The 25425-nt window shown below is 45.5% G+C and overlaps 1 protein-coding gene across 1 annotated transcript in view; it reads left to right on the plus strand.

Moving 5' to 3' along the window:
• LOC138765243 (MAP kinase-activated protein kinase 2-like) overlaps nucleotides 1-25425 on the plus strand; it is a 161206-nt gene that overhangs the window by 75567 nt on the left and 60214 nt on the right. The window contains exon 2 of the mRNA XM_069942244.1: nucleotides 24143-24282. Within this exon, the coding sequence (XP_069798345.1) occupies nucleotides 24143-24282 (140 nt within the window). The remainder of the gene's footprint in view (nucleotides 1-24142; nucleotides 24283-25425) is intronic.

The following is a 25425-nucleotide window of genomic DNA, read 5'->3' on the forward strand; positions in this document are numbered from 1 at the left end:
GAAAAGTAGGCTCCTGGAGGAACTCTGGACATATAAAGGAATGCTGGAATCTGGAGCAAATCTTGAGTCGTGGTGAAGGATTCTGGCCAAAACATCAACCATTCTTTTTCTCCCACTAATGCTGTTCGGCTTGTTGGAACTCAGTGGGTCAGACAGCACCCATGCAAGGAAATGGGCAGACAACGTTCTGGATTGAAACCCTGCTTCAGGACTGAGAACACAATACAGCATAGAACAGACCCTTCATAGGTGTGCCCACCTATGTAAACCTATTTCACAGCAAATCATTACAACGTCCCCTCCTCACTGACAACACGGGTGCACCTCAAGGATGTGTGCTTAGCTCACTGCTCAACTCTCTACTGTGACTAGGCACAATTCATATGCCATCTACAAATTTACCGATGTCACCATGGTTGTCAGCAGAATCTCACACAGTAACGAGGAAGCGTACAGGAGGGAGATGGATCAGCAACAACAACCTTGCACTCAATGTTAGGAAAACCAAGGAGCTGATTATGGACTTCAGGAAGGGGAAATCAGGAGAACACGAAGCAGTCCTCATCGAGGGGGGTCAACAGTGGAAAGGGTTAAATTCCCTGCTGTCAACATCTCTGAAGATCTGAGGTCCTGGGACCTCCATGTCGATGCAATCATGAAGAAGACTTGCCAGTGGCTATACTTCATGAGGAGATTTGGTATGTCACCAAAGACTGTTGTAAATTTCTATAGGTGTACCATGGAGAGCATTCTATCTGGTTGCATCACTGACTAGTATGAAGGTGCCAACGCTCAGAAGAGGAAAAACTCGAGGGTTGTTATCTCTGACAGCACCATCATGGGCATCTTCACTCCATTAACATCTACAAAAGGCAGTATCTTTAGAAAGCAGTGTCTATCCTCAAGGGGTCCATGCCGCCCTCTCACTGCTACCATCAGGAAGGAGGTACAGGAGCCTGCTGTCAGATTTCTGAATGATCAATCATAGACACCTCTTATTTTTAAAATTTGGTTTCTAGCAGCATTCATGACAATAAATTCTGATTCTGTGGATTATTGACTTCACTCTGGTGTGTGGTTTTTCCCTTATAGCCATCATTCTTGCCGGGAGTGATACATTCCGAGGAGGAAGTACACAGTGATTCTTGGTTTTGTACATCCCATTACGAACTTGCAAAATGGGAAATTATTTTTTTAAATTTCCTTGTGGAGGATCCACCCCATCAGCAAACTGGTGCAGAAGCGTGGAGCAGTTCCTGTTTGTTAATGTGTTGAGAGCTCAGATAGCTGACATTATCTCATCACCCCGAGGCTCCACCAAGGTACAAGCGTGGCCAAGTGACGTCATCCTTCAGCTATGTGAATAGTTGCTGGAAAGTGTTACAACATTCACCTATTTATCATTAAAGATATTTGCTCAAGGAATAAAATTACCTATTGAGAAAGGAAATTGGGAATCCAGAGGAAGCAAGGAATTGCAGGAGGCCATGGGTAGAAATGGTCAGTCAGCATTTTAAATCAAGTACATAACAGCACAGAAACAGGCCACTTTGGCCCTTCCAGTCTGTGCCTTTTTCTGCCTAGACCCACTGACCTCCACGCAGTCCATAGCCCTCCATACATCTCCCATCCATGTACTTGTCCAAATTCTTCTTAAATGTTTAAATTGAGCCTGCATTCACCACTTCAGCTGGCAGCTCGTTCCACGCCACTCCCTGTGTGAAGAATTTTCCCTCATGTTCCCCCTAAACTTTTCCCCTTTCACCCTTAACCCACGTCCTTTGGTTTGTATCTCACCTCCCCTCTGTGGAAAAAGCCTGTATTTGTTTACTCTGTTTATCCCCTCATAATTTTAAATACCTCTATCAAATCTCTCCTCATTCTTCGCTCCAGGAAGAAAAAATGTCCCAGCTTGTTTAACCTTTCCCTGTAACTCAGTTCCTGAAGTCCAGGCCATATCCTAGTAAATCTCTGCACTCTTTCAATTTTATTGATATGTTTCCTGTAATTACGAGACCAAAACTGCGCACAATACTCCAAATTTGGCCTCATCAATATCATACAACTTGATCATAACATCCCAACTCCTGTACTCAGTACTTTGATTTATGAAGGCCAATATACCAAAAGGTCTCTTTGCAACCATGTCTACCTGTGATGCCACTTTCAGGGAATTATGTATCTGTATTTCCAGATCCCTCCCACGCTCCTCGGTGCTCTCCCATTTATCATGTCTGTCCCATGGATTGCTGAGTTTCTCCACCAATTCCTTGTCTGCTCAAGATTCTAGCATCTGCAGCCTTGTGTTTCTTTAGTGGAAATCCATGTTGGTTTTATTTCTCTGGCATTTCCTCTTCATAATGATCAGCTTGTGCGTGCTATGATGCCTCTCCTTGAGCCCAGCAGTGTGAGAGTAACACCACACAAGCTGGAAGCCTGCTTTCAAACCCAACTCGTAATCAAGTGCATTGCTCAACCCCCTCTCCTCTGTACCCTCTCCAGTGCTGCCACATCCTTATTGGCATGGTGCCAGAACTACACACAATGCTCTGTCAGATCTGAACAAGATTTGATAATGTTGGAATATAACTCCTGTGCTTAATGCAGTGAAGGCCAGGATCCAGTGAGCTGTGTTGCCATCCAGAAGGATCTGTGGACTTGTGCATCAAGGTTCCATTGTTTCTTAATGCTTCTTTGAACCCTATCATTCTTGATGTATGCCCCAACCACATTAATGCTCCCAAAGTGGGTCATCATTCACTTGTCTGAATTAAACAGCATCTGCTGTTTTCAGCTCAATTCAGCAATAATCTAGTATCTATCTCTGCAGCCAACATTTATGCTGTTTATAATATCAGGTCCTTTCAGCCCACAAGCCTGTGCCATCCAATTAACCTACAACCCCAGAACATTTTGAAGGGTGGTAGGAAACGGGTGCACCCAGAGGAAATCCATGGGGATAACATAACAAACTCCTTACAGTGCCAGATTTGAACCCCGGTCGCTGGCGCTGTAACAGCGTTGCACTAACTGCTATGCTAAACATGCCTAATATTACCTTCCACACTATTAAGAATTTGCCAATCCTCTTGTAATCTATGAGACGCAGAAGCAGAATTGAACCATTCATCCCAGTGAGTTTGCTCCACTATTCAAATCATGGCTGCTGTATTTTTCCTCTCAACACCATTCTCCTCTTCCTCCCCATAATCTTAAACACCCTTACTAATTAAGAATCTATCAACTCCAGTGCTGTCTGTGTCATGAATTCCACACATCGCCCTGCAGCTGAAAAACTTCTCATCATCTCTGCTCTAAAGGGGATGACCTTTTAATCTGAGGCTGTGCCCTCCGGTCCTGACAATGTTTAGTTTATTGTCATGTACATTGTTCAATGTACATATTCTCCAAAATTCTTGGTTGCTGCAGTTGAACAGATTCATTGCACAAGAAAAACACAAAAATGGGCGTTATTGGTGTGGCAGGTAGTGCCATGCCTTTACAGCACCAGTGATTGGGACTGGGGTTCGAATCCTGCGCTGTCCGTACAGAGTTTATATGCTCTTACCATGTCTCCATGGGTTTTCCATGGGGGCTCCGGTTTCTTCTCACCGTTCAAAATGTACTGGGGATTGTAGGTCAATTGGGTGGCACATTCGGAGGGTCGAAATGGTCTCTTACCATGCTGTATGTCTAAATGTTAAAAATTTTAAAATATAGAGAACAACAATTGTATATTTAATTGAATTAAAGTCAATAAATACAAAACATAATTAATAAATATTCACTGTTATTCTTGTGTGTGCAATAAAGGACAGACAGTCCTTTTTGTGGTGTGGGAGCCGTCCTTGATCAGTGGAACAAGGGAAGGTTCAAGAGCCTAATAGCTGTTGGAAAGTGGTCTTGAACCTAGAGGTACTGGACTTCAGGCTTCTGCACCTTCTGCCTGAATGTAGCTGTGAGAAGAGGTTGTGACCAGGGTGATGGGTGGCCTTGATGATGTTGGTTGCTTTCTTGAGGCAGAGCCTCACATCAATGTCTGCAATGGACGGGAGGTTGCAGCCCTTGATGGACCTGGCAGTGTTTGCTACCTTCTGTGTTCCTGGGCAGTTGAATTCCCAAACCAGGCTGCTATTGCCACCAATAAGGACACTTTCCATAGGGCAGCTGTAAAGGTCTGACAGAGCCTTCATGTCCATGTGAGGGTCAGTCGGTTTTCAGTCCGTTCCTTGTGGAGTGGTTTTACTTTGGAACGCTTGTATCCTGGCAGAGCCCGGGTTACGACTGGATCCTTCCTGAAAACTAACCTGAAGTTAGAAATGAATGAAAACTCTGTGTGGGAGAGGATCATAGATACTTAATGAACATTGAAAGGGCTGGACAGACTGTTTCCAGCAATGGGTGAATCTTGAACCAGAGGGCGCAGCCTCAGAATAAAACAACATCTCTTTAGAACAGAGATGAAGAGAAACATTTTTAGCCGGGTAGAGGGGGGTGAATCTATGGAATTCATTGCCGCAGATGTCTGTGGAGGCCAGGTCATTGGGTAGATTTAAAACAAAAGTTTTTGAGTTCTTGATTGGTGAGGGTGTCAAAGGTTATTGGGAGAAGGCAGGAGAATGGGATTGAGAGGAAAAATATTTGAATGGCAGAGCAGACTTGATAGACTGAATGGTCCAATTCTGCTCCTGTCATTGTTAGTTGCAACCAAGACAAACTGTGTGTGGAAATAGTCAGCTGGTAAAGCCTGCTGTTACACCACTGAGAAATTTCACCCCTCCTTCAGCCTCAATGTCTACTGGGACCAAGCTCACCGCAAAGACATGGAGACCCACTCTGTTAAAACCGGCACTGAGATGTTGGTGAATGTCTCTGCCAATAGCACAACCAGGAGCTGCCTTACTGGAGTGAGCTGCCATGCCGGTGCACCCTCTGCTTTGACATGTGGGATGGATGGTGGTCTTGTGTGGATATTTGCCACAGAACTTCATCTGTTCCTGTAGCTGCCTTGGGCTTTCATGAGGGAGCAAGAGACCTGGGTGAGTGGAAAGAGTTCCAGTCCATGCGGCGGTGTGACCTGTCTGGACTCGTTGGGAAGGAGTGGTTTCTGATGTTGTAAATTTGGGAAACCCTCTGATTTAAGCCTACCTGGCTGTGAGTTTTAATCATCCGTGCAGGAAGTTTCTGATGTGACCCTGTACTCATGGTTCTGTGAGGGGAAATCTTCAGTGTGTTTTATGAAAATCGTCTACTGGAATTATTGTGCAATGTCTTGCTCATAATCTTTGAAGTAGCTGATCTAACGACCAAGTATCTTTCTGTAGTTGTCATGTCTCAGCCCCAGGCAAATGAGGAGATTTCCCAATCCAGCGCTGACATTAGTACTCATACACAGGGTAGAGGACAGATGACCATGTGTAACAGAGGGGACCTCTTCTGGGAACTGCTGCACTCTGGGTGTCACTGGGTGTGGTTAGAACTATAGAACATTATAGCACAGAAACAGATTTTTATAGTCTGTGCCAAACCATTATTCTGTCTAGTCCCACTGACCTGCACCCAGTCCATACCCCTCCCATCCATATACCTGTCCAAATTCTTCTTAAATGTTGAAATTGAGCTTGCATTCACCACTTCAGCTGGCAGCTCGTTTTCCACACTCCCACCACTCTGTGAGAGGATGTTCCCCTGAACCTTTCCCCTTTCACCCTTAACCCATGTCGTCTGGTTTGTATCTCACCTCCCCTCAGTGGAAAAAGCCGACCTACATTTACTCTGTCTGTCCCCCTCATAATTTTAAATACTATCAAATCTCTCCTCGTTCTTCTGTCCTCCAGGGAATAAAGTCCAAAGCTGTTTGACCTTTTCCCCTAATTCAGTTCTTGAAATCCAGGCCCCATCCTGGTAAATCTTCTCTGCACTCTTTCTAACTTATTGATATCTTTCCTGTAGTTTGGTGACCAAAACTGCACAATGCTCCAAATTTGACCTCACCAAAGTCTTATTCAACTTTACCATAACATCCCAACTCCTATACTCAATACAGTACAACTCCAATTATCTGAAATTGTCAGGACATGGCCCAGATCAGATAAACATTTTTTGGGAGAATTGGTCATTTTTAAAAACAGCCCAGTAAATAGAAACAGCAAATCATTTGTAACAGTGTTGAAACAACAACAAAGAAAGAAAGGCTTTTAAACTATTAAAATAATGTTTAATTCTCACCAAAAAAAATGCTGGTCACCGCTGATCACTGACACCTCCCCACTGAGGACCCGCTCCTGCCGAAATCCTGAGTTTCCTGCTCCTGCCGAGGAGCCCAAGGTCCCCGCTGCCGTGGGCAGCCTGAGGTTCATGGTCGGTTTGGCTCTGAAAAAATTTCAGGTAAATGAGGATTTCTGATTTATTTTAGATATCCTCATTTATCTGAAATTTAAATTTTTTTTTGGATAAATGAGGATTTTGGAGAATCTGATTTCAGATAATTGGAGTTGACCTGAACTTTGATTTATGAAGACCAATGTGCGAAAAGCTCTCTTTACAACCCTATCCACCTGTGATGCCACATTCAGGGAATTATGTCTCTGTATTCCGGATTCGTCTGTACTACTGCACTCTTTAGTGGCCGACCATTTACCATGTACATCCTTTCTTGATTTGTCTTTCGAAAATGCAACACCTCACACTTGTCTGCATTAAATTCCATCTGGCATTTTCCAGCTAGTTCTGCAGGGGCTTTAAATCGTGGGACTGTGTCAGAGTACAGCAAAGTAGGACAATGCTACTGAGGTCCCAATCTCAGTGGTGCTTTTGTAGGGGGAAGCAGTGAGCAATGTTAATTGTCCCAGTAGTTAATTTCAATGCTAAACTGAGTGACACTCAGTCAATGAGTTATTATATAACTATATAACAATTACAGCACAGAAACAGGCCATTTCTGCCCTTCTAGTCCATGCTGAACACCTTCTTCCACCTAGTCCCATTGACCTGAACTGGCCCACATCCATATACCTATCCAACTTTTCCTTAAAAATTAAAATTGAATCTGCTTCTACCACTTGGCCAGAAGCTCATTCTAAACTCCCATCACCCACTGAGTGAAGAAAATCCCCCTTATGTTTCCCCTAAATCTTTCCCCCTTCAATCTCAATCCATGTCCTCTTGTTTGAATCTCTCCAACTCCCAATGGAAAAAGCCTATCCACATTGACTCTATCTGTCCCCCTCATAATTTTAAATACCTCTACCAAATCATCCCTCGATCTTCTATGCTCCAGGGAATAAAGTCCCAGCCTGCTCATCCTTTCCATGTAACTCAAACCTTGAAACCCAGGCAACATTCTTGTAAATCTCCTTTGCACTCTCTCTATTCTGTTTATATCCTTCCTATAATTTGCCGACCAATACTCCAAATTTAGCCTCACCTATGCCTTATACAGCTTCAACATGACATCCCAACTCCTGTATTCAATACTCTGATTTATGAAGGCCAAAACACCAAATGCTTTCTTCACCACCCTATCTTCCAGAATTCCTAAATCCTTTGTTCTACTGCCATTTAACATGTATGACCATTGCTGATTTGTTCCACCAAAATATAGCTCCTCACATTTATCAGTATTAAACTCATCTGCCACCTTTCAGCCCATTCTTCTCATTGTCCTAAATCCCTCTGCAAGCTTTGATAACCTTCTTCACTGTCCACAACACCAGTAATCTTCGTATCATCTGCAAATTTACTAATCCAATTTACCACCTATCATCTAAATCATTAATATATACGACAAACAACAATGGACCCAGTACCGATCCCTGAGGCACTCCACTAGTCACTGGCCTCCAATTTGTCCAACAATTTTCCACCACTACTCTTTGGCATTTCCCATCCAACCACTGTTGAATCCATTTCACTACTTGCACCTTAATACCTAATGCTTGAACCTTCCCAACTATTGTGTGGAACTTTTGTCAAAGGCTTGCCTAAAGCCCATATAGACAACATCCACAGCCTTGCCCTTGTCAACCTTCTTAGTATCCGCCTTGAAAAACTATAAGATTTTTAAAAAATGATCTACCACATACAAAACCGTGTTGACTACATCTAATCAATCCTTGTATAATTGTATATACCATCTCCAAGAAAACTCTGTTAATTTACCCACCATTAACATCAGACTCACAAGCCTATAATTACCAGGTTTCCTTTTGGAGTCTTTTTAAAACAGTGGAACAACATGAGCTACCAACCCTCCAATCCTCTGGCACCTTCCCCATGGCCATTGAAATTTTAAATATTTCTGTCAGAGCCCCCACTATTTCTATACTAATCACCCTCAGGGTCCTAGGGAATATCTTGTCAGGACCTGGAGATTTATGCACCTTGATTCTCTTTAAAATAGCCAGTGCTACCTCCTCTATATATTATCCATGACCTCACTACCAGATTTCCTTCCTTCATGTGGCTCAATATTCCTTTCCTTAGTGAATACTGAAGAAAAAATCATTTAAAATTTCCCTTATCTCCTCTGACTCCTCACAGAGCCGACCCTTCTGATCTCAATTTTATCCCTGACTATACTTTTACTTTTGATGTACTTTTAGAAACCCTTTGGATTGATTTTTACCTTGCCTACCAAAGCAGCCTCGTATCTCCTTTTAGCCTATTTAATTTCTTTCTTAAGGTTTTCTTAAGGTTTTTTTAACATTCCTTGTATTCCTCAAGCAGCTCATCTATTCCCTGATGTCTATACCTGTTGTTCACATCCCTCTTCCTCCAAACCAGATTCCCAATATCCCTTGAATGCCAAGGCTCCCTATATTTTCTAACCTTTTCTTTAATCCTCACAGGGACATCCCAACTCTCAACATTTCCCCTTGGAATATCCTCCATTTATCTGTTACATCCTTCCCTAAAAATAAATTATCCCAATCTACATCTTCTAAATCCTTTTGCATCCCCTCGAAATTTGTCTTGTTCCAATCAAGAATCTCAACCTTAGGCCCAGCCCTATCTTCCTTCATTATTAACCTAAAACTAATATTATTACGATCACTCGACCCAGTGTTCTCCAACACAAACTTCTGTCACCTGACCTAATAGGAGATCCAATACAGCCCCCTCTCCAGTTGGTTCTTCTATGTATTGATTTAGAAAATGTTCCTGAACACATTTGACAAACTCCAACCCATCCAGCCTTTTCACAGAATGGGCATCCCAGTCAATGTGTGGAAAGTTAAAATCTCCTATAATCACTAACTTGTGTTTACTACACATATATGCTTATAAATTTGCTCCTCTAACTCCCTCTGTCCATTAGGGGGTCTATAATATAACCACATTAGTGTTTTCATGCTTTTCCCATTCCTCACTTCCACCCAAATTGCCTCGCTGGACAAGCCCTCCACTCTATCCTGCCATAGCATCGCTATAATGTTTTCTCTAAAAAGCAATGCGACTCCTCCACCTTTGATCCCTTGTTTTATTACACCTAAAACGGTGGAATCCTGGAATATTTAGCTGCCAATCATGCCCCTCCTGCAACCAAGTTTCACTGATGGCTATAATATCAAATTTCCATGTGTCATTCCATGCTCTCAAGTCATCCACCTTTCTTACAATGCTCCTTGCATTAAAATATATGGACTTGAGAGAATGTCTCCCACATTCACTCCTTTGATTACCATCTACTTTTACCACCCCCTCTCCTTCATTAACTTCAACATTCTGGTTCCTCTCTCCTTTCAAACCTAGGTGTTCTTCTACCCCAATCTCTGCCCTCTCATTCTGATTCCCACCCCCCACCAAGCTGGTTTAAATCCTCCCCAACAGCTCTAGCAAACCTGCCTACCAGGATATTGGTCCCTCTCCAGTTCAGGTGCAGCCTGTCCCTTTTGTACAGATCAGACCTTCCCCAGACGATCCCAATGATCCACAAATCTGAACCCCTGCCCCAACTCTTTAGCCACACATTCATCTGCCAAATCTCCATACTCCTACTTTCTCTAGCACATGGCACAGGCAGCGATCCCGAAATGACCACTTGAGGTCCTGCTTTTTAACTTCTTTCCTAACTCCATACATTCTTTCTTCAGGACCTCATCTCCACTTCTATCCATGTCATTGGTCCCCACGTGAACTCGCCCTCCCCCTCCACAATGCTGTGTACTCAATCATACATCCCTGGCACCTGGGAGGCAACATACCAACTGGGAGCAAGCCTCCTATCTGCTCCCCTAACCAGCGAGTTGCCAATTACAAGATGAGGTAACTGGCCTTTCAGGTCAACGTGCCCAGGCCAACCATCAATCACTTAGTTACATAATCTGACATTAATCCTATTTTGTAAAATTTCTCCACACTACTAATGTGGCAGTTAGCCCAGCAACCTGGGTTCAAACCCTCCTTTATGTGTGAGGAGCTTGTACATTCTCCCCATGTCTGTGTGGGTTTCCTCTGGGTGCTCCAGTTTTTTTCCCACATTCCAAAGGCCTACGTGGTTAGTAGGTTAATTGGTCACATGGGTATATTTGGGTAGCGCGGGCTCTCTGGCTGGAAGGACCTATTACGGTGCTTTATTTCTAAATGAATTAAATTCATTCTCATCAATTCTCCCTCTCACCTTCACACTAGGGGCAACTTACGGTTGGCAATAAAGTTACCCACCAATCACAGCACACGTCTTTGGGATGTGGGAAGAACATGCAAATTCAGAATTGAACCTGCGTCTCTGGCGCTGTGTGGCAGTGGCGTTACTAGCTGTGACCAGTTCCACAGTCAATGAGAAGCAGTAGCATATTTTTATCCAAAAGCAAAATACTGGTAAGGCTGCATCTGTGGGGAGAAACAGTTAATATTTCTGGTCAGTGGGGTCTTTCATCTGCTTTCTGTTTAATTTAAAACATGAAGAACATATCTTGCAGAAGAACTGGAAACTGTGAGAGGCATTGATCTCGTGAATGGTCACAGTACTTTTCACCAGAGTGTAAACTGAGAAGCCATAGGGGACCAGAGGGATAAAGTTTAAAGGGACTGAGGGTAGTAGAGGTGGGGACAATTACACTGTTGAAAAGACATTGAGACGTGGATCGCAAGCACCGGAGGACGTGTGTACTTTTATTTATATATAGCACGCACGCACAGAGAGTTGTGGGTGCCTGGAATGCATTGCCAGGAATGGTGATGGAGTGTGAAACATTAGTGGTATTTAAGAGACCCTTTAGACAGACACGCAGATGGAAGGAATAGAGAGGGTGATAAGGTCGGGAGGGTTTAGTAATTTTTTTAAAGGAATAAATAGGTCGGCACAATATTGAAGGTTGAAGGGCCTATACTGTGCTGTAGTGTTCTATATTCTAATTACTGGAAATAAGACAAGTGAGGCTAGATGCTTTTTGAAGCAGATCTTGCAGATAATGTGGGGTCAACTTCACCCACGGCTCCCGTCGTGGTTTGCATACATCACGATTATGGTGGTCGCTCCAGTGACTTACGGAACCTGCCACCATACGACTTCCTGGTGAACAAAGGCTGGGTGTAGATGGTGCCGCTATAAAACCAGTGTCTGCTGACACGGCTCCATTTCACTCCCAAGTATCTCTGATGTAAAGATAGATACAAAAATGTTCAGTTGTACAACAATGCTGTTATGCAACTGAACATTGACTTTTCTCGAAATCCATCTAAAATTACTTATTTGCTAAGAATATCTACTGTTTGGATATATTCCAAGGTACTTCTGAAAAACAAATATATTCAGCTGGCATAGAGGCAATTTGTTCATAAGATTCTATAATGCAATTTTAAACTAAAATTATTCAATATTCCATCACTGGAAGATGGATTTATTTTTAATTTTTGGAAAATATTTTACCCTGCTAACTTAAGAATGTAATGCTGTCCCTCAATTTGCATTATTAATTTGCATGCAATATTATTTAAAAATGAATAGTATTATCAATGTCATTTTCTAAGCTGCCATCATTGATCTGAACCCAATTTAATTTTTCAATTTCTTTATTTGCTCTGCATTTTGTCTCATAACATCAACAGATTCACATTTTCTTTCCGGCAAGGAAATATTACACTAAAGTGGATCTGATTCTGTAGCATTAACAATTTTATCTCCTCTTTACCCCCACAATGTATTTTTGTTCTGCTTTTCAATCCCAAAAATTTCTCATAACGCAACTTAGAGCAGAAAAGGAGTTGTCAATTAATTCACTGTCAGCAATTAAATATCTATCAACTTTCACCAATTGTTTAAATCTTAAAGCCTTTAGTATTTAAGACCAATTGGTTTTTTTTAAAAAAAGGACTGGTAACTATTGGGCACATTTCAAAAGGGAACCATTTTATGTCAATAAAAAGAGAGAAAATAATTGAATATTTTTCCTGATTCCTGTCTAATTTTAAAATGTTTGATAAAATAAAATTATATTCAATGGTAAATAAAATAACCTTCTCAAAGTTGACTTTTTTTTAAAAATGGACTTTTCTCCCCATGTTCTCTCATTCTCATGATTTAGGAGGCCATTCAGCCCATAAAGACCATGTTGGTAGCCAGAGTAACCATTCAGTAATCGTATCCCGGTAATCTTTTCTCTCTCATGCACTCATCAATGACCTCCTGATTCTACCATTGCCATTTCTGATAATTTGCTGATTAATAGACCATCTTTAGAAGGTGGAAGGGATCTAGGGGAAACCCTTGCGGTCACAGAGTTGAATCTGGGTCTCCGGAGCTTGGGACATTGTGTCTCTTCTGATTGGGGAAAGTTTGACCCATCCGGCTGACCCCTCGTGATGTTTCTTGTGTGAAACCTGACCAGCCACTTCCAAATGCAACTCTCCCTTTGCCAGAATGTAGTTGGTACATCAGGGTGCATTGTTGCTGCATCTACTTTGGGGGTATTGGCAGGACACGTGGTCTGTGTTGATGCATAAACTTCACAGGCCAAGTTGCCAGGCAAATTTACCTTTCATTCTTCGACGCATCTTGCCTATTGACTATGTCCCTGAATCCCAGTCTTCTACGACCTCCAAACGCTGCCAAATGCCCCCAATCCTCATGACCTCTTCTTTCAATCCTGTGTCCTTCTCTTTGGTAAATAACAACGCAAAGCACTCATTTTGGCCACAAGTGTAAACCCCCTCCTCTATCCTTGAATGGACCTACCCTCTCTCTGACTTCCCTCTCATTTTTTTAATATTTTACTTTTGATTTTTTTTTCAAAAATATACATAATAAAATCTTCAGTAACACAATATATTTAACTTAGAAACAAAAACAAAACATTCCCTTACTCCTTTCCCCTTCTATACATACAGATCCACAAACTGTCAGAACTTGCATATCTTTTAAATGTATAGAATACAGTTGGGGAAATCACTTTTGGGTATGTATAGTATTGTGGTGGCCCGCCACTGTGGAGATTGATCTGGAATATCGCGCGTTACGCGCAGTAGTAAACACCAGCATAACACACTGTAACATGTCTCTCAACACAGTGAACTGGCGCGGTTGAAAGCTGGAGCAGTACAAGACCAGCAGTCCTAAAATGGTGCTGGCCAAGGTGCCCAGCTAACACATCAATAACAAGCTGGGGAAGAAGGGTATTCACATGCAAGAATGTTCCCACCCGCTATTGTTATTCATGCGGTTGATGTCAGCCAATCAAACAATCGGCGGGAACTCCAACTATATAAAAGGAGCCTTTCCAGCCTCAATAAATCTCCGAGCTTCACCTCCCACACTGTGAGTGTGTGTGCTTCTTTGTAGCAGTCGGCTAAAGTATCAGCATTTATATTCCTTTCTGTTTTCTCTATTTGGGCCCCTGTGGCCCCTATATGCCAGATCTCTACAGAAGTGTCATATTTATTCTTTAAATTATAGGTAATTTTTCCCATAGGTATATAACTGTTTATTTCCGCAGTCCATTGTGCTATAAGTAGAGGGGAATTGGACTCCCAAGTGATTGTAATACATTTTTTTTGCTACTGCCAGTGCTATTTTTATTAATGAGATTTGATATTTGGTCAATTTGTTGTTTATTTCCATAAAATTACCTAGTAGATACAGCTCCGGGTCGCCTGCAACGGCCACTCCTGTTATCCTGGTTAATTTTTTTTGCAATATCTTGCTAAAATGGCCTCGTAGCATGTAGAAAAGCTCCAATTTCAGTCCCACATCTGAAACACATCTCTGAAATTTCTGCTTTTGATCTATGTAACTTCTGTGGGGTAAGATATAATTGGTGCAGAAAATTGTACTGAATGAGTTCATATTGTCCTTAGACCAATCTGACCAGCTTCCTTCTGAATTAACTACATGCAAGTCCAATTCCCATCTTTCCTTTGATCTCTGAAACTCTGGTTTTGCATTTTCACTTTGAAGAGCATAATACATTTTTGTTATAAATTTGGGTGAATACCCCATCTATACCGTTCATTCCATTTCATTAGTTTCATATAGGGTCAATGTAGGTCCCATCTTTCTCTTCAGAGTGATCTTAGCTGGAGAAAACAATAGAGGGTCCCATTGGCCACTCTGTATTTGTTTTAGTTGTTTGAAGGACATAGGAGTTCTTTCTGTGTAGCAGTCTTTAATTTTTTTTTGACGTACCACAAATTCAATATTCTACATTTTTAGACAGTGGAGCTTTTTTTTTACTTCCCTCATTTTTAATGCACATATAAATTGATTTGGGATTTTCCTTGCTCCCATACAGCCTCTGGTTCCCAATCTGAGTTTCTTCCCTGCTTGTAGAGGTCTGTCTGATTCATCTTCCTAAACATTGTGTGAAAGCCTTGATCAACAAGCTGTGTTTTTACATCTCTGATTATCTTTGCCATATACACAAGTACAATGTACGCATGCACCAAAATCCTTGCTGGTTGTGGCCCTCATGATTGGCCCTGGTGAATCACCTCAGTTCACCCCTGCTGAGCCCCTGCACTTGGCTTTGAGACATTGGACATAGACACCAACAGGGCCCATACTAGCTGTACGATTGGCTCCCCAGCTTTGCCCCCAGAACCATAAAAGGACCATGTGCTCCTTTGTTCAGTCTGTTTTGGACTCCTCGTGGATCATGAGTATCACCTTTCATACTGGGTTGGGGGCGAGTAACAAGAGCCATACCCATACTGATCAAGGGGTGGGGGCACGTCCGATCGCCTAGAGCGTGTGCGTTGAGTGTGTCTGTTACTGTCGCTCTATTAGTATTGTCAGTTATCCCTCGTTGCTCCGGTGTATATTTTTTCCCCTGCATACTGTGTGTGAGTTTAAAGGTCTACTTGATAAACCAACCCCACTGCTTCCTCTTTTATTCCCGAAATAAAAGTTTGTTTTGTACTCTCCATCTCGGTCTGGTTCTTAACCTGTGGGACCCACACAAACCCAAACAACAATTGGTGCTGCGATCAGGGTCCAAGGGTTTTGGCCAAGCACAAAGTAGAGCGATGTTTTGGAACGGGGAAAAATGCCAGTAGTGGCCCCAAAGACAGAATCCCCAGGTGGGCTAATGAAAGTGAGGGATTTGGAAGTCTGGCCAGCTTGCTGGCTGACTTCGGTAAGCCCGCGGATTGGTCCAAGCAGCTTGACCCTCGAGGCGAGGGTATGGGCCTCCACGTTCTAGCCCTCCTTAGAGAGTCGGGATTCCCCAAGGCAAGGGGTAGTCAGAGGGTAGCCTACTGGCTGCTGAGACACCAGGTAGGGATCACCGGCAGCTGCTGGACAAGCTGCAGTCCCTCTCTGAGCAAAAGGACAGGGAGGCAGGAGCCCTGGAACGGACCTGCAGCGGACTGCAGGAAGCACTTAATGCTGCCCAAGGCAGAGCAAGTGACCAGAGGCACAGAGGTCGCCTGCCGACTGATGCAGCTCCAGCTGGCTCAAGCCGCCCATCGGTCGGGCCGGCTTGACCTGATTAAAGTTAGAGCCTTGATCCGGCGAGGTGAACAGCCGGACACTTGGCTGGGGATGGGGACATCTTGATGGAGAGTGAGGAAGACGGGACTCCCAGGGTCCCGACATAACTGTTCCACCCCCACTGCCAAGCCCTCACAAGTCTGAGCTGTCTCCATGCGGTCCTAGGTCCTTCGTGGCCAAGGGGGGCAGCGGGAACCCAGGCCAGGGAATGCTCAGAGATCACTGAAGAGGGAGGGGGGGGTGCAGCTGAGCTGGCACACTTACACTGCAGGACACCACGGACCATCCAGATTTATACTGACTCATGGGCAGTTGCCAATGGCATGGCGGGGTGGATGGCACGAAATGGGGAGGGAGATCGATGGATGACCAGCAATTAATTTGGGACCAAGCTCTCCACAGGGAGGTCACGGTACACCACGTAGATGCACATTCCCGCAACACCACAGAGGAGGCAGCGCACAACGTGGCTGTGGACCAAGCTGCCCAAATATGCACTGCCTCCATCTCCCCACCAGACGATGACAACAGCACACGGCGATGGGCAGAACAATTCGAGGTTGCCCTCACCTTGGAGCAGAGCAAAACTGCCGTGCTTGACTGCCCCATCTGGCAGTGTGTAAAGCCAAGGGGGTGGCCAACAGGGCCACCAGGCCACATTCGCCGCTGCACGGGAGCAGGTCGCGTATGGCAGATCGACTATATCGGACCGCTCCCACGCCAAAATAAAAAACAGTACGTCCTGACAATGGTGGACACATATTCTGGTGTACTGGTGGCAGTATCCTGTGAGAAAGCAGACCAGAATAACACCATTAAAGGATTGCAACACCTGTCCTCCATGTACGGAGTCCCGTGGGAGGTGCAATCTGATTAGGGCTCACATTTCACAAGATCCAAGGCCCAAGAGTGGGCTGCTGAGGAGGGGATTTCGTGGCTGTTTCACATACCCCGCCACCCACAGGCATCTGGTTTAGTGGAAAGAATGAACGGCCTGCTCAAAGAGAACATTTGCACTCGAACACTTCCCCACACATTGAGGGAGTGGCTGACAGTCCTCCAACAGACTGTGGACAGCCTAAAGTCCCATCCCACCAGCCTAGGATAACCCCTATGTCACGCCATCTCTCCTCCTCCCCGCCTCCGAAACAAGAACACCCCCCCAACCCCTGGAGACCGAGAACTCGGGAAGAGTATGGGTGCAGCAGCCACGAGGTCCGCCCCAAAAGGGGGAGATTGTTGCGTGCAGTCCAGGAGATACCTGGTGGGTCGCAATCCCGGGCCATAACAACCTCTCCTGTCTCCACACTAACCACATAACAAGGAGACAATGACTCTTCATTCTGCCCCCGCTCCCCTTTTTCTTCTTCTTTCCACAGGAACATGCAAGACCTGCTGCTACCCCTGCTGCTACTGGTGACCATCGACAATGGCCGTGTTTCTACTGAGCGATGAAAATTCGGGGCAATGCGTGGTGATGCGAGGTAACACCTCGAATTTTTCCTCAGTAGAAACACATCGGGTAGTGGCCGATGCGCGGTGATGTGAGGTGCTCCGTCGTCCACCTTTTGAGGTGGTTGATGCGAGGGACGATTTTTCAGTAGAAACACAGCGAGTAACAAATTCGCGGTGTACCGGAAGTCTCGATTTTTCGCCCACGCTTTTCAATTGATCATCGCATGCACGCACTGGCACAGCGCATTATCTTATTGCGTATATATACTCTACTAGCTAGCTATACTGCGTTCATATTGCCTCCGCTGTTCCTTTGTGTATCGTTAAATTGGAGTAATTTCCCTGGACAAATATCAAGCTTGTCTGTCGTTATAATAACTTTTTCGTTTCTTTGTTGGAATATGTCAGACAGTGTCAACTGGACATTTGATCTTCAGCGATTCTTGATCACAAAATGGCAGGAAATGATGGTGAAGGGCATTTTGGATGGGAAAACAAAACGACCTGATATGTGACCTTAAAATACGCGACTTCCTGGTCACCTCGCATCGCCCCGCATCACCGCGTATTTATCGCTCAGTAGAAACAGTTTGGGTAGTCGTAAAATACGCGGTGATGCGGGGGACAAAAATTTGCGATGTTGCGAGGTGATGCGGGGTGATACGAGGTGTCCCAGTAGAAACACGCACAAAGTTACATCAACCAGCACTTTCCTTCGTATTGCCTATGACTACGCCACCACCACAAACAGATTGGACTGTTGGATCTGTGTCCAAACTCTAGCACACGCTGATCAAGCACTGCTGCTCACACCCATCCCACTGGATGATGCTCAGATGAACTTGCTCCAGCGGGCTTTGGGTTAGCCGTATGGGACTAACCCACCATAACCCACCACCCCTCACATTCCCACGCAACACTACCCCCTCCACCGACTCCTGATGGGGTGGGTGCTTCAGGAACTGGTACTTCCCTGCCTAAAATTTGACCTCCACTTGAGTCCTGACCCTCCGCATTATCCCATAGCTCCTCCACAGACCAAAGGAATGCTGGTGCAGACTCTCCAACAGACACATCTCCAACTTCCTTGTCGGCGACAGTGACTGCCTCTCCAGATGGTACCCAGGCTCTGCACTCACCACCTCAAACAGTGTCGTCAAACTGGGGGCCCCCGGACATTGAATGGCACCTACTGGACATGCGGTCAACGAGCGTATCCGTGGCTCCCCACTACCTGACACGGGTGCTGCTTCCCCGCATTCGTGGTACCCGATATCCACTCCCTCGACGACCTGGGGAGCACCCAGCCTTTGGTGATCACCGCAACGAGAGGGCCATTACGGTGGCTGAACGGCTCTGGATGATCGCATTCCCCAGATATGGCACCGCACGGCTTTCCAATGAAGTGACCCAGATTACCACCCTCCTGGAGTCGTTGGCCAATGAGACTGCAGTGTCCCTCCACCATACGCAGGATGCCCTGACCCGAACATCTTCTGAGCTAAAGGCGGTGCATATGGTGGCACTGCAAAATTGAATGGCCCTGGACTACCTACTGGCGGCAAATGGCGGTACCTGTGCAGTCATCGGACAGGAATGATTCACCTACCTACCTGATGAATCCTCCATCATCACCCACCTAGCTGAGCACATTCAGGACTCAGTGGCCATTTAGGGACCAGTTCCTCCAGCATCACCACCTCATGGGGAGATTGGTGGCCATTTGGCCTCATTGGGAGGGGGGATCTGGACAACTGTCATACATACACTAGGGAATTGCATTTATTCTTGTTATTGTTGCTATTATAATGTTATGTTGCACCTGTCAAATTATACGCTCCATAGCATTGCCCCGATAGCCCTACTGCCTATTACACCCTGTTGACAAGCAGTGTATCTTCCGAAGGGATGCATTATAATGGAGAGGCAGCGTCCACCACTGGGCGGCGCTGCTGCGCTTCTATTCGGAGTTCACACTACCTGCCAATCAAGGTCAGAAACTCACCCCAAGCCATCAAGGTGACCCTCACGATTGGCCCAGCTGAATCACCTCGGTTCACCCCTGCACTTGGCCTTGAGACATTGGACACTGCCACCAACAGGGCCTATATGATTGGCCCCACCCCCCCAGCTTTGCCCCCAGAACCATAAAAGGACCATGTGCTCCTTTGTTCAGTCTGCTTTGGACTCCTCGTGGATCGTGAGTATCACCTTTCATACTGTGTTGGGACGAGTAGCAAGAGCCGTGTCCATACTGATCAAGGTGTGGGGACACGTCCGATCACCTAGAGCGTGTGTGTTGAATGTGTCTGTTACTGTCGCTCTATTAGTTTTGTCAGTTATCCCTCATTGCTCCAGTGTATATTTTTGCCCCTGCATACTGTGTGTGTTTTAAAGGTCTTCTTGATAAACCAACCCCACTGCTTCCTCTTTTATTCCCGAAATAAAAGTTCATTATTTTACTCTCCATCTCGGTCTGGTTCCACACGTACCCGAACAACAACAAAAAGATAATACAACGGTATACCTAATTGAATTAAAAACTGACAATAAATACAAAAAAAGTTGGTAGATAATAAATATTCAGATATTCTAGTGCAAATATCTTACTTTTTGATGAGTGGCCAGTCTGCTCTGCAAGATCCCACTGACAATGGTGTGATAATGCACAGATAGAACCATAGAACACTACAGCCATGAAACAGCCATCGAGTTAGTCTGTGCCAAACTAATTTTTCAATCTGCTACCATTGACCTGCACCTGGACTTAGCCCTTCATCCACATACTTAGACAAGCTTCTCTTCAATGTCAAAATTGAGCCCGCATCCATCACCTCTGCTGGCTGCTCATTCCACATCTCACCAGAAGTTCTCCAAATGTTCCCCTTCAAACATTTCAACCATTCATCCTTAACCCATGTTGTCTGGTTCTAACCTCAGTGGAAAATGCCTGCTTGCATTTACCCTAATCTATACTCATAATTTTGTACGTCTCGATTAAATCTCCCCTCATTCTCTGCTCCAGGAAATGAAGACCCAACCTATTCAACCTTTCCCTATAACTTGGATTCTCAAGTCCCAGCAGCATCCTAGTAAATCTTTGCACTCTTCAATACTTTTACTCTCTTTCCTGTGAGTAGCTGACCATAACTGCACACAAAACCCCAAATGAGGCCTCACCAATGTCTTTTTAAAAATTTAGACATGCAGCAAGGTAACAAGCCATTTTGGCCCAGAAGCCCGTGCCGCCCAATTGCACCTGAGGTACCTACAACTCCCAATACATTTTGAACGGTGGGAGGAAACTGGAGCCCCTGGGAAAAACCCACACAGACATGGGGAGATCATACAAACTCCTTACAGACAGGATTCGAACCTATGTCCCAATTGCTGGCACTGTAACAGCATTGTGCTAGCCATGCCATCTTGTCTAACTTCAGGATTGATTGATGAAGGCCAACGTGCCAAAAGCTCTGTTTACGATGCAATCCTTCTGTGATATCACTTTCAAGCATTACGTGAATGAAACTGATGGATAAATATTGGTCAGGACCTGAGTAAAAGTGGAGACTGCCGGGGAAAGTCAACAGGTTGGGTGATGTCTGAGGAAAGAGGAACTCAAATGTTTCAGGCTGAAAAAAACTATTCTTCAGAGGTTGTAAAGGATGGAGAATCCTGTTTCCTATGGTAGGGGAGTCTAGGACAAGAGGTCAAAGCTTCAGGATTGAAGGGTGCCCATTTAAAACAGATGCGGAAGAATTTCCTTAGCCAGAGAGTGGTGAACCTCTGGAATTTTCTATCACGGGCAGCCGTGGAGGCCAGGCTGTTGGTTGTAGTTAAGACGGAGATTGATAGGTATCAAGGGTTATGGGGAGAAGGCAGGAGATTGGGGCTGAGTGGGAGAATGGACCAGCTCATGATGGAATGGTAGAGCAGACTCGACCGGCAGATTGGCCTACTTCTGCTCCTATGTTGTATCTTATGGTCTTATAGAAGTGTTTCAAATTGCTAAGAAGTGTTTGGTGCAGTGAGAGGAAGTGTTGACATACCTGACGAAGGGGTTCTGACCATTCATGTTCTTCCTCTGATGCCACTGACTTTCTCCTCCAGATATATAAGTACTGAGTGAGTGTGTGTGTGTTTTAAATTTAAAAAATATATATGTATATGTGTGAATATATATATCTTGGCTACAGATTCCAGCATCTGCAGACTCTGTGTCTCCAAACATTGAGATATGTTCAGTTCAGAGAGGTAGGATTTGGTGTAACGTCTTATCCAAAGATGGTACCTTTCAGACTGCACTGGAGTATTTGCTTAAGTATGTGCACGGGGAGAGTTGACTCTGAGTCACGGGTGCTCCTGTTCAAACCATGTTAATTGGTCAGAGTCTGTTGGGTGAGTGGGGGGAGTTGATAGGACATTACAGCACTGGGAAGAACTCAGTGGGTCAAGCAACATCTGTGGAGACAGAAGGTGTGCATCAATATTTTGGGACAAGGACTTGATGGAAATGAGGGGAGAATGTAGTGGGATTGGTGGGCTGAATGACCTGTTTCCTCTGCTGACCCACTTGTGGTGACGGAAGCATTAAAGTGCAGGGAAGATTAGTGCAATAGCTTGGAATGGTTGGTCGTTCACTAGGGATTATTTCCCATGGAAAGCCACAGGAAGAATTTCTTGTGGAGATGGGTGCAGTGAACATTCTGGTGAGAGGCAAATCTTTGAGCAACAACATTGTTTAAGTTCATTCCCAGGGTGTTTATTTATAATCCATACTTGCCCTCAAGAAGATCAAGTCAAGTTTATTGTCATCTGATTGTACAAGTACAACCCAATGAAACAGCGTTCTCCAGTCCTCGGTGCAAAAACATGCAGACACTCAACTAGATATAATACATTTATGGACAAATAATACATATACATGACAAGTATTATATCTTTAAAAATAAATATTGTTTTGTACAAATTAGAGTCTCGGAGGGTCAGTGTGGGCAGTTCCTTTGGTTATTCAGCATTCTCACTGCCCTTGGGAAGAAGCTGTTCCTCATCCTGGTGGTGCTGGCTCTCTTCCCCGACAGGAGCAGCTGAAAGATGCCGTGTGCGGGGTAGAAAGGGGTCCTCAAGGATTTTGTGCGCCTTCCTCAGACAACGATCCCATTAGATGATGTCAAGGGGCGGGGGGGTGGGAAGATGACCTTTTGAGCTGCGTCAGCATGTGACACAGATTTGACAGGAACAATATATCTACAGGGAACATCAACGGAATGCTGCCATTGGAGAACAGCAGCAATCATCAAGAATGCACTTCACCCAGCACATGCTCTGTTCTCACTTCTGCCATCAAGAAAGAGGTCTCGGTGCCACAAGACTCACACCACCAGGTTCAGGAACATCTGCAACCCCTCCACCATCAGACTCCTCAACGACAAACTCAATCAGGGACTCATTTAAGGACACTTGTGCATTTTATTGTTTTTTTTCTCTCTGTATTGCATAGTTTGTTTACATTTCTTTATTTGATTCCATGTATGCTGTGCACATTTTTTTGCACTGCTAATAAGTGGTAATTCTGTCTCACCCGTAGGATTAAGAATCTCAGGGTTGTATGTGTCATGTCTGTACTCTGACAATAAATCTAAATATCTCCGAATCAGGGAAAGCAGAGTACGGTGCAAACGTTCAGCAGGCAAAGCATCATCTGTGGGGATGAAGCTTCAGGTTAATGACCTTTTGTCAGAACTGCAGACTCTTTCTCCCTCGCAAATGCTGCCACACCAGCTGAACCTTTCCACTGTTTTCTCTTTTGCTGTAAGATGTAAGGAAAGATGATGTGTTAATGGGTGTTTGCGAGGGATGCGGTGTAGGTGGGCTGAAGGGCTCGTACTGTGCTGGAATGTTCTATGTTCTGAAGTGCAGCCCCTGCAGAGTGATGGGGTGGTGGGTTCAGGAGGTGCCAGCAGTGAAAATTTGTCAAGGGCTGCCGTGCGCAGTGTTGCCAGCACCCGTGGCAGTACACTGCAGAACATGCTGTAACACAGAGGTGATTAGCAGGTATTATGTGGCACTGTTCACAGCTTGTATGTTTAATGATTGGGAACTCTGCTGGGTTTCAAAGCAAACCAAATGTCCCCATATCAAGATCTGGCATTGCGCCAACATGCCGTGGTTTGGGTGTTAGACCACTGTCTTGCCTCCTTTCCTGAACACTGTAAACTGCAGATGAAGTTCCTCTGAGCGCAGTCTTCGCTTTCCATCAACAGGCACTTGTACGAGAGTTGCGCGTCACCAGTAACTTTCTCCACAAAGGCGCGCGTTCTGACGGAAATATTTGGCTTGTTTCCATGGCAAATACTTCCTCCCCCTACCCTGTATTGTTACTACCTTCCTTTCCCAACGTATTGTTACCCCCTTCCCATCTCCTCAATTTATTGCCTCTTTCCCTTCTCCCTGTATCGTTAACTCCTTCCTTCTCCCATATGTAAACCCCTTCCTTCCCCCTGTATCGTTACATACTTCCCTCCCTTGTATCGTTACCTCATTCCCTCCCCTGTATCATCACCTCTTTCCTTCCCCCGTATTGATAGTCCCCTTCCTCCCCTGTATTTTTATCCCTTCCCTATTACCTCTCCCATCCAGGCCTGTAACGTAACGTTACCCCTCCCCTCCCCACTTGTAATGTTACCTTCTCTCTTATTTTTCCTACATTTATCGTTACCTCTTCCTTTCCTCGGTTTAACATCATCTCCTACCCTCCAGATGTTGCAGGACTGTGCGAAGGCACGACGAGAGGTGGACCTCCACTGGAGGGCATCCGGCTGCACCCATATTGTCCGTATTGTGGACATCTACGAGAATCTGTACCAGGGGCGCAAGTGTCTTCTGATCATCATGGAATGGTGAGTGCCCCACATTACTGCGGGCTGGGGAATAGTGTGTCCCCACACTACGTGGGCCATGAAATGGTGAGACCCCCAAACTACAGTGGGCTGGGGATTAGTGAGTCCCGCACTGTGGTGGGGCTGGCGAATGGTAAGACCCCTGCACTAGGGTGGACCAGGGAATAGTGAGTTCTCCACACTATGACGTTCACCGGCCTCAGCAACCTGTTGAAGGATGATGGAGTCAAAAGTAGTGTAGTAGTTCAGCCAAACTTCTCCATGCCTTGTAAACTTCAAAAACCATTCAACCAACATTGGAGGTAGGGGCGCCACTGCCCTGGGTCTGGGGTTTACACAATTAGCGTGGGTGTGTGTCCCACAAGTAGTCCCCACTTCTCAGAGGACTGCTAAATTAGAGATGTGGGGAAATGGGAGGATGAAGGTTGTGTTGTGGAGAATGGGGGTGAAGGGTGCGTTGTGGGGGGAATGGGGTGGAGGGTACGTTGTGGGGGGAATGGGGTGGAGGGTACGTTGTGGGGGGAATGGGGGTGAAGGGTGCATTGTGGGGCAATGGGGTGGAGGGTGCGTTGTGGGGAGAATGGGGGTTGAGGGTGCGTTGTTAGGGGAATGGGGTGGAGGGTGCTTTGTGGGGGAATGGGGTGGAGGGTGCGTTGTGGGGGAATGGGGGTGGAGGGTGCGTTGTGGGGGAATGGGGGTGGAGGGTGCGTCGTTGGGGGAATGGGGTAGAGGGTGCGTTGTGGGGGGAATGGGGTGGAGGGTGCTTTGTGGGGGAATGGGGGTGGAGGGTGCGTTATGGGGGTGGAGGGTGCATCGTGTGGGAATGGGGTGGAGGGTGCGTTGTGGGGGGAATGGGGGTGGAGGGTGCATCGTGTGGGAATGAGGTGGAGGGTGCGTTATGGGGGTGGAGGGTGCGTTGTGGGGGAATGGGGGTGGAGGGTGCGTTGTGGGGGAATGGGGGTGGAGGGTGCGTCGTTGGGGGAATGGGGTAGAGGGTGCGTTGTGGGGGGAATGGGGTGGAGGGTGCGTCGTGGGGGGAATGGGGGTGGAGGGTGCGTCGTGAGGGGAATGGGGATGGAAGGTGTGTCATGGGGACTGGGGTGGAGGGTGCGTCATGGGGGAATGGGGGTGGGGAGAGTGCAT

This window comes from Narcine bancroftii, chromosome 5 (assembly GCF_036971445.1).
Source record: "Narcine bancroftii isolate sNarBan1 chromosome 5, sNarBan1.hap1, whole genome shotgun sequence".
NCBI lineage: Eukaryota > Metazoa > Chordata > Chondrichthyes > Torpediniformes > Narcinidae > Narcine > Narcine bancroftii.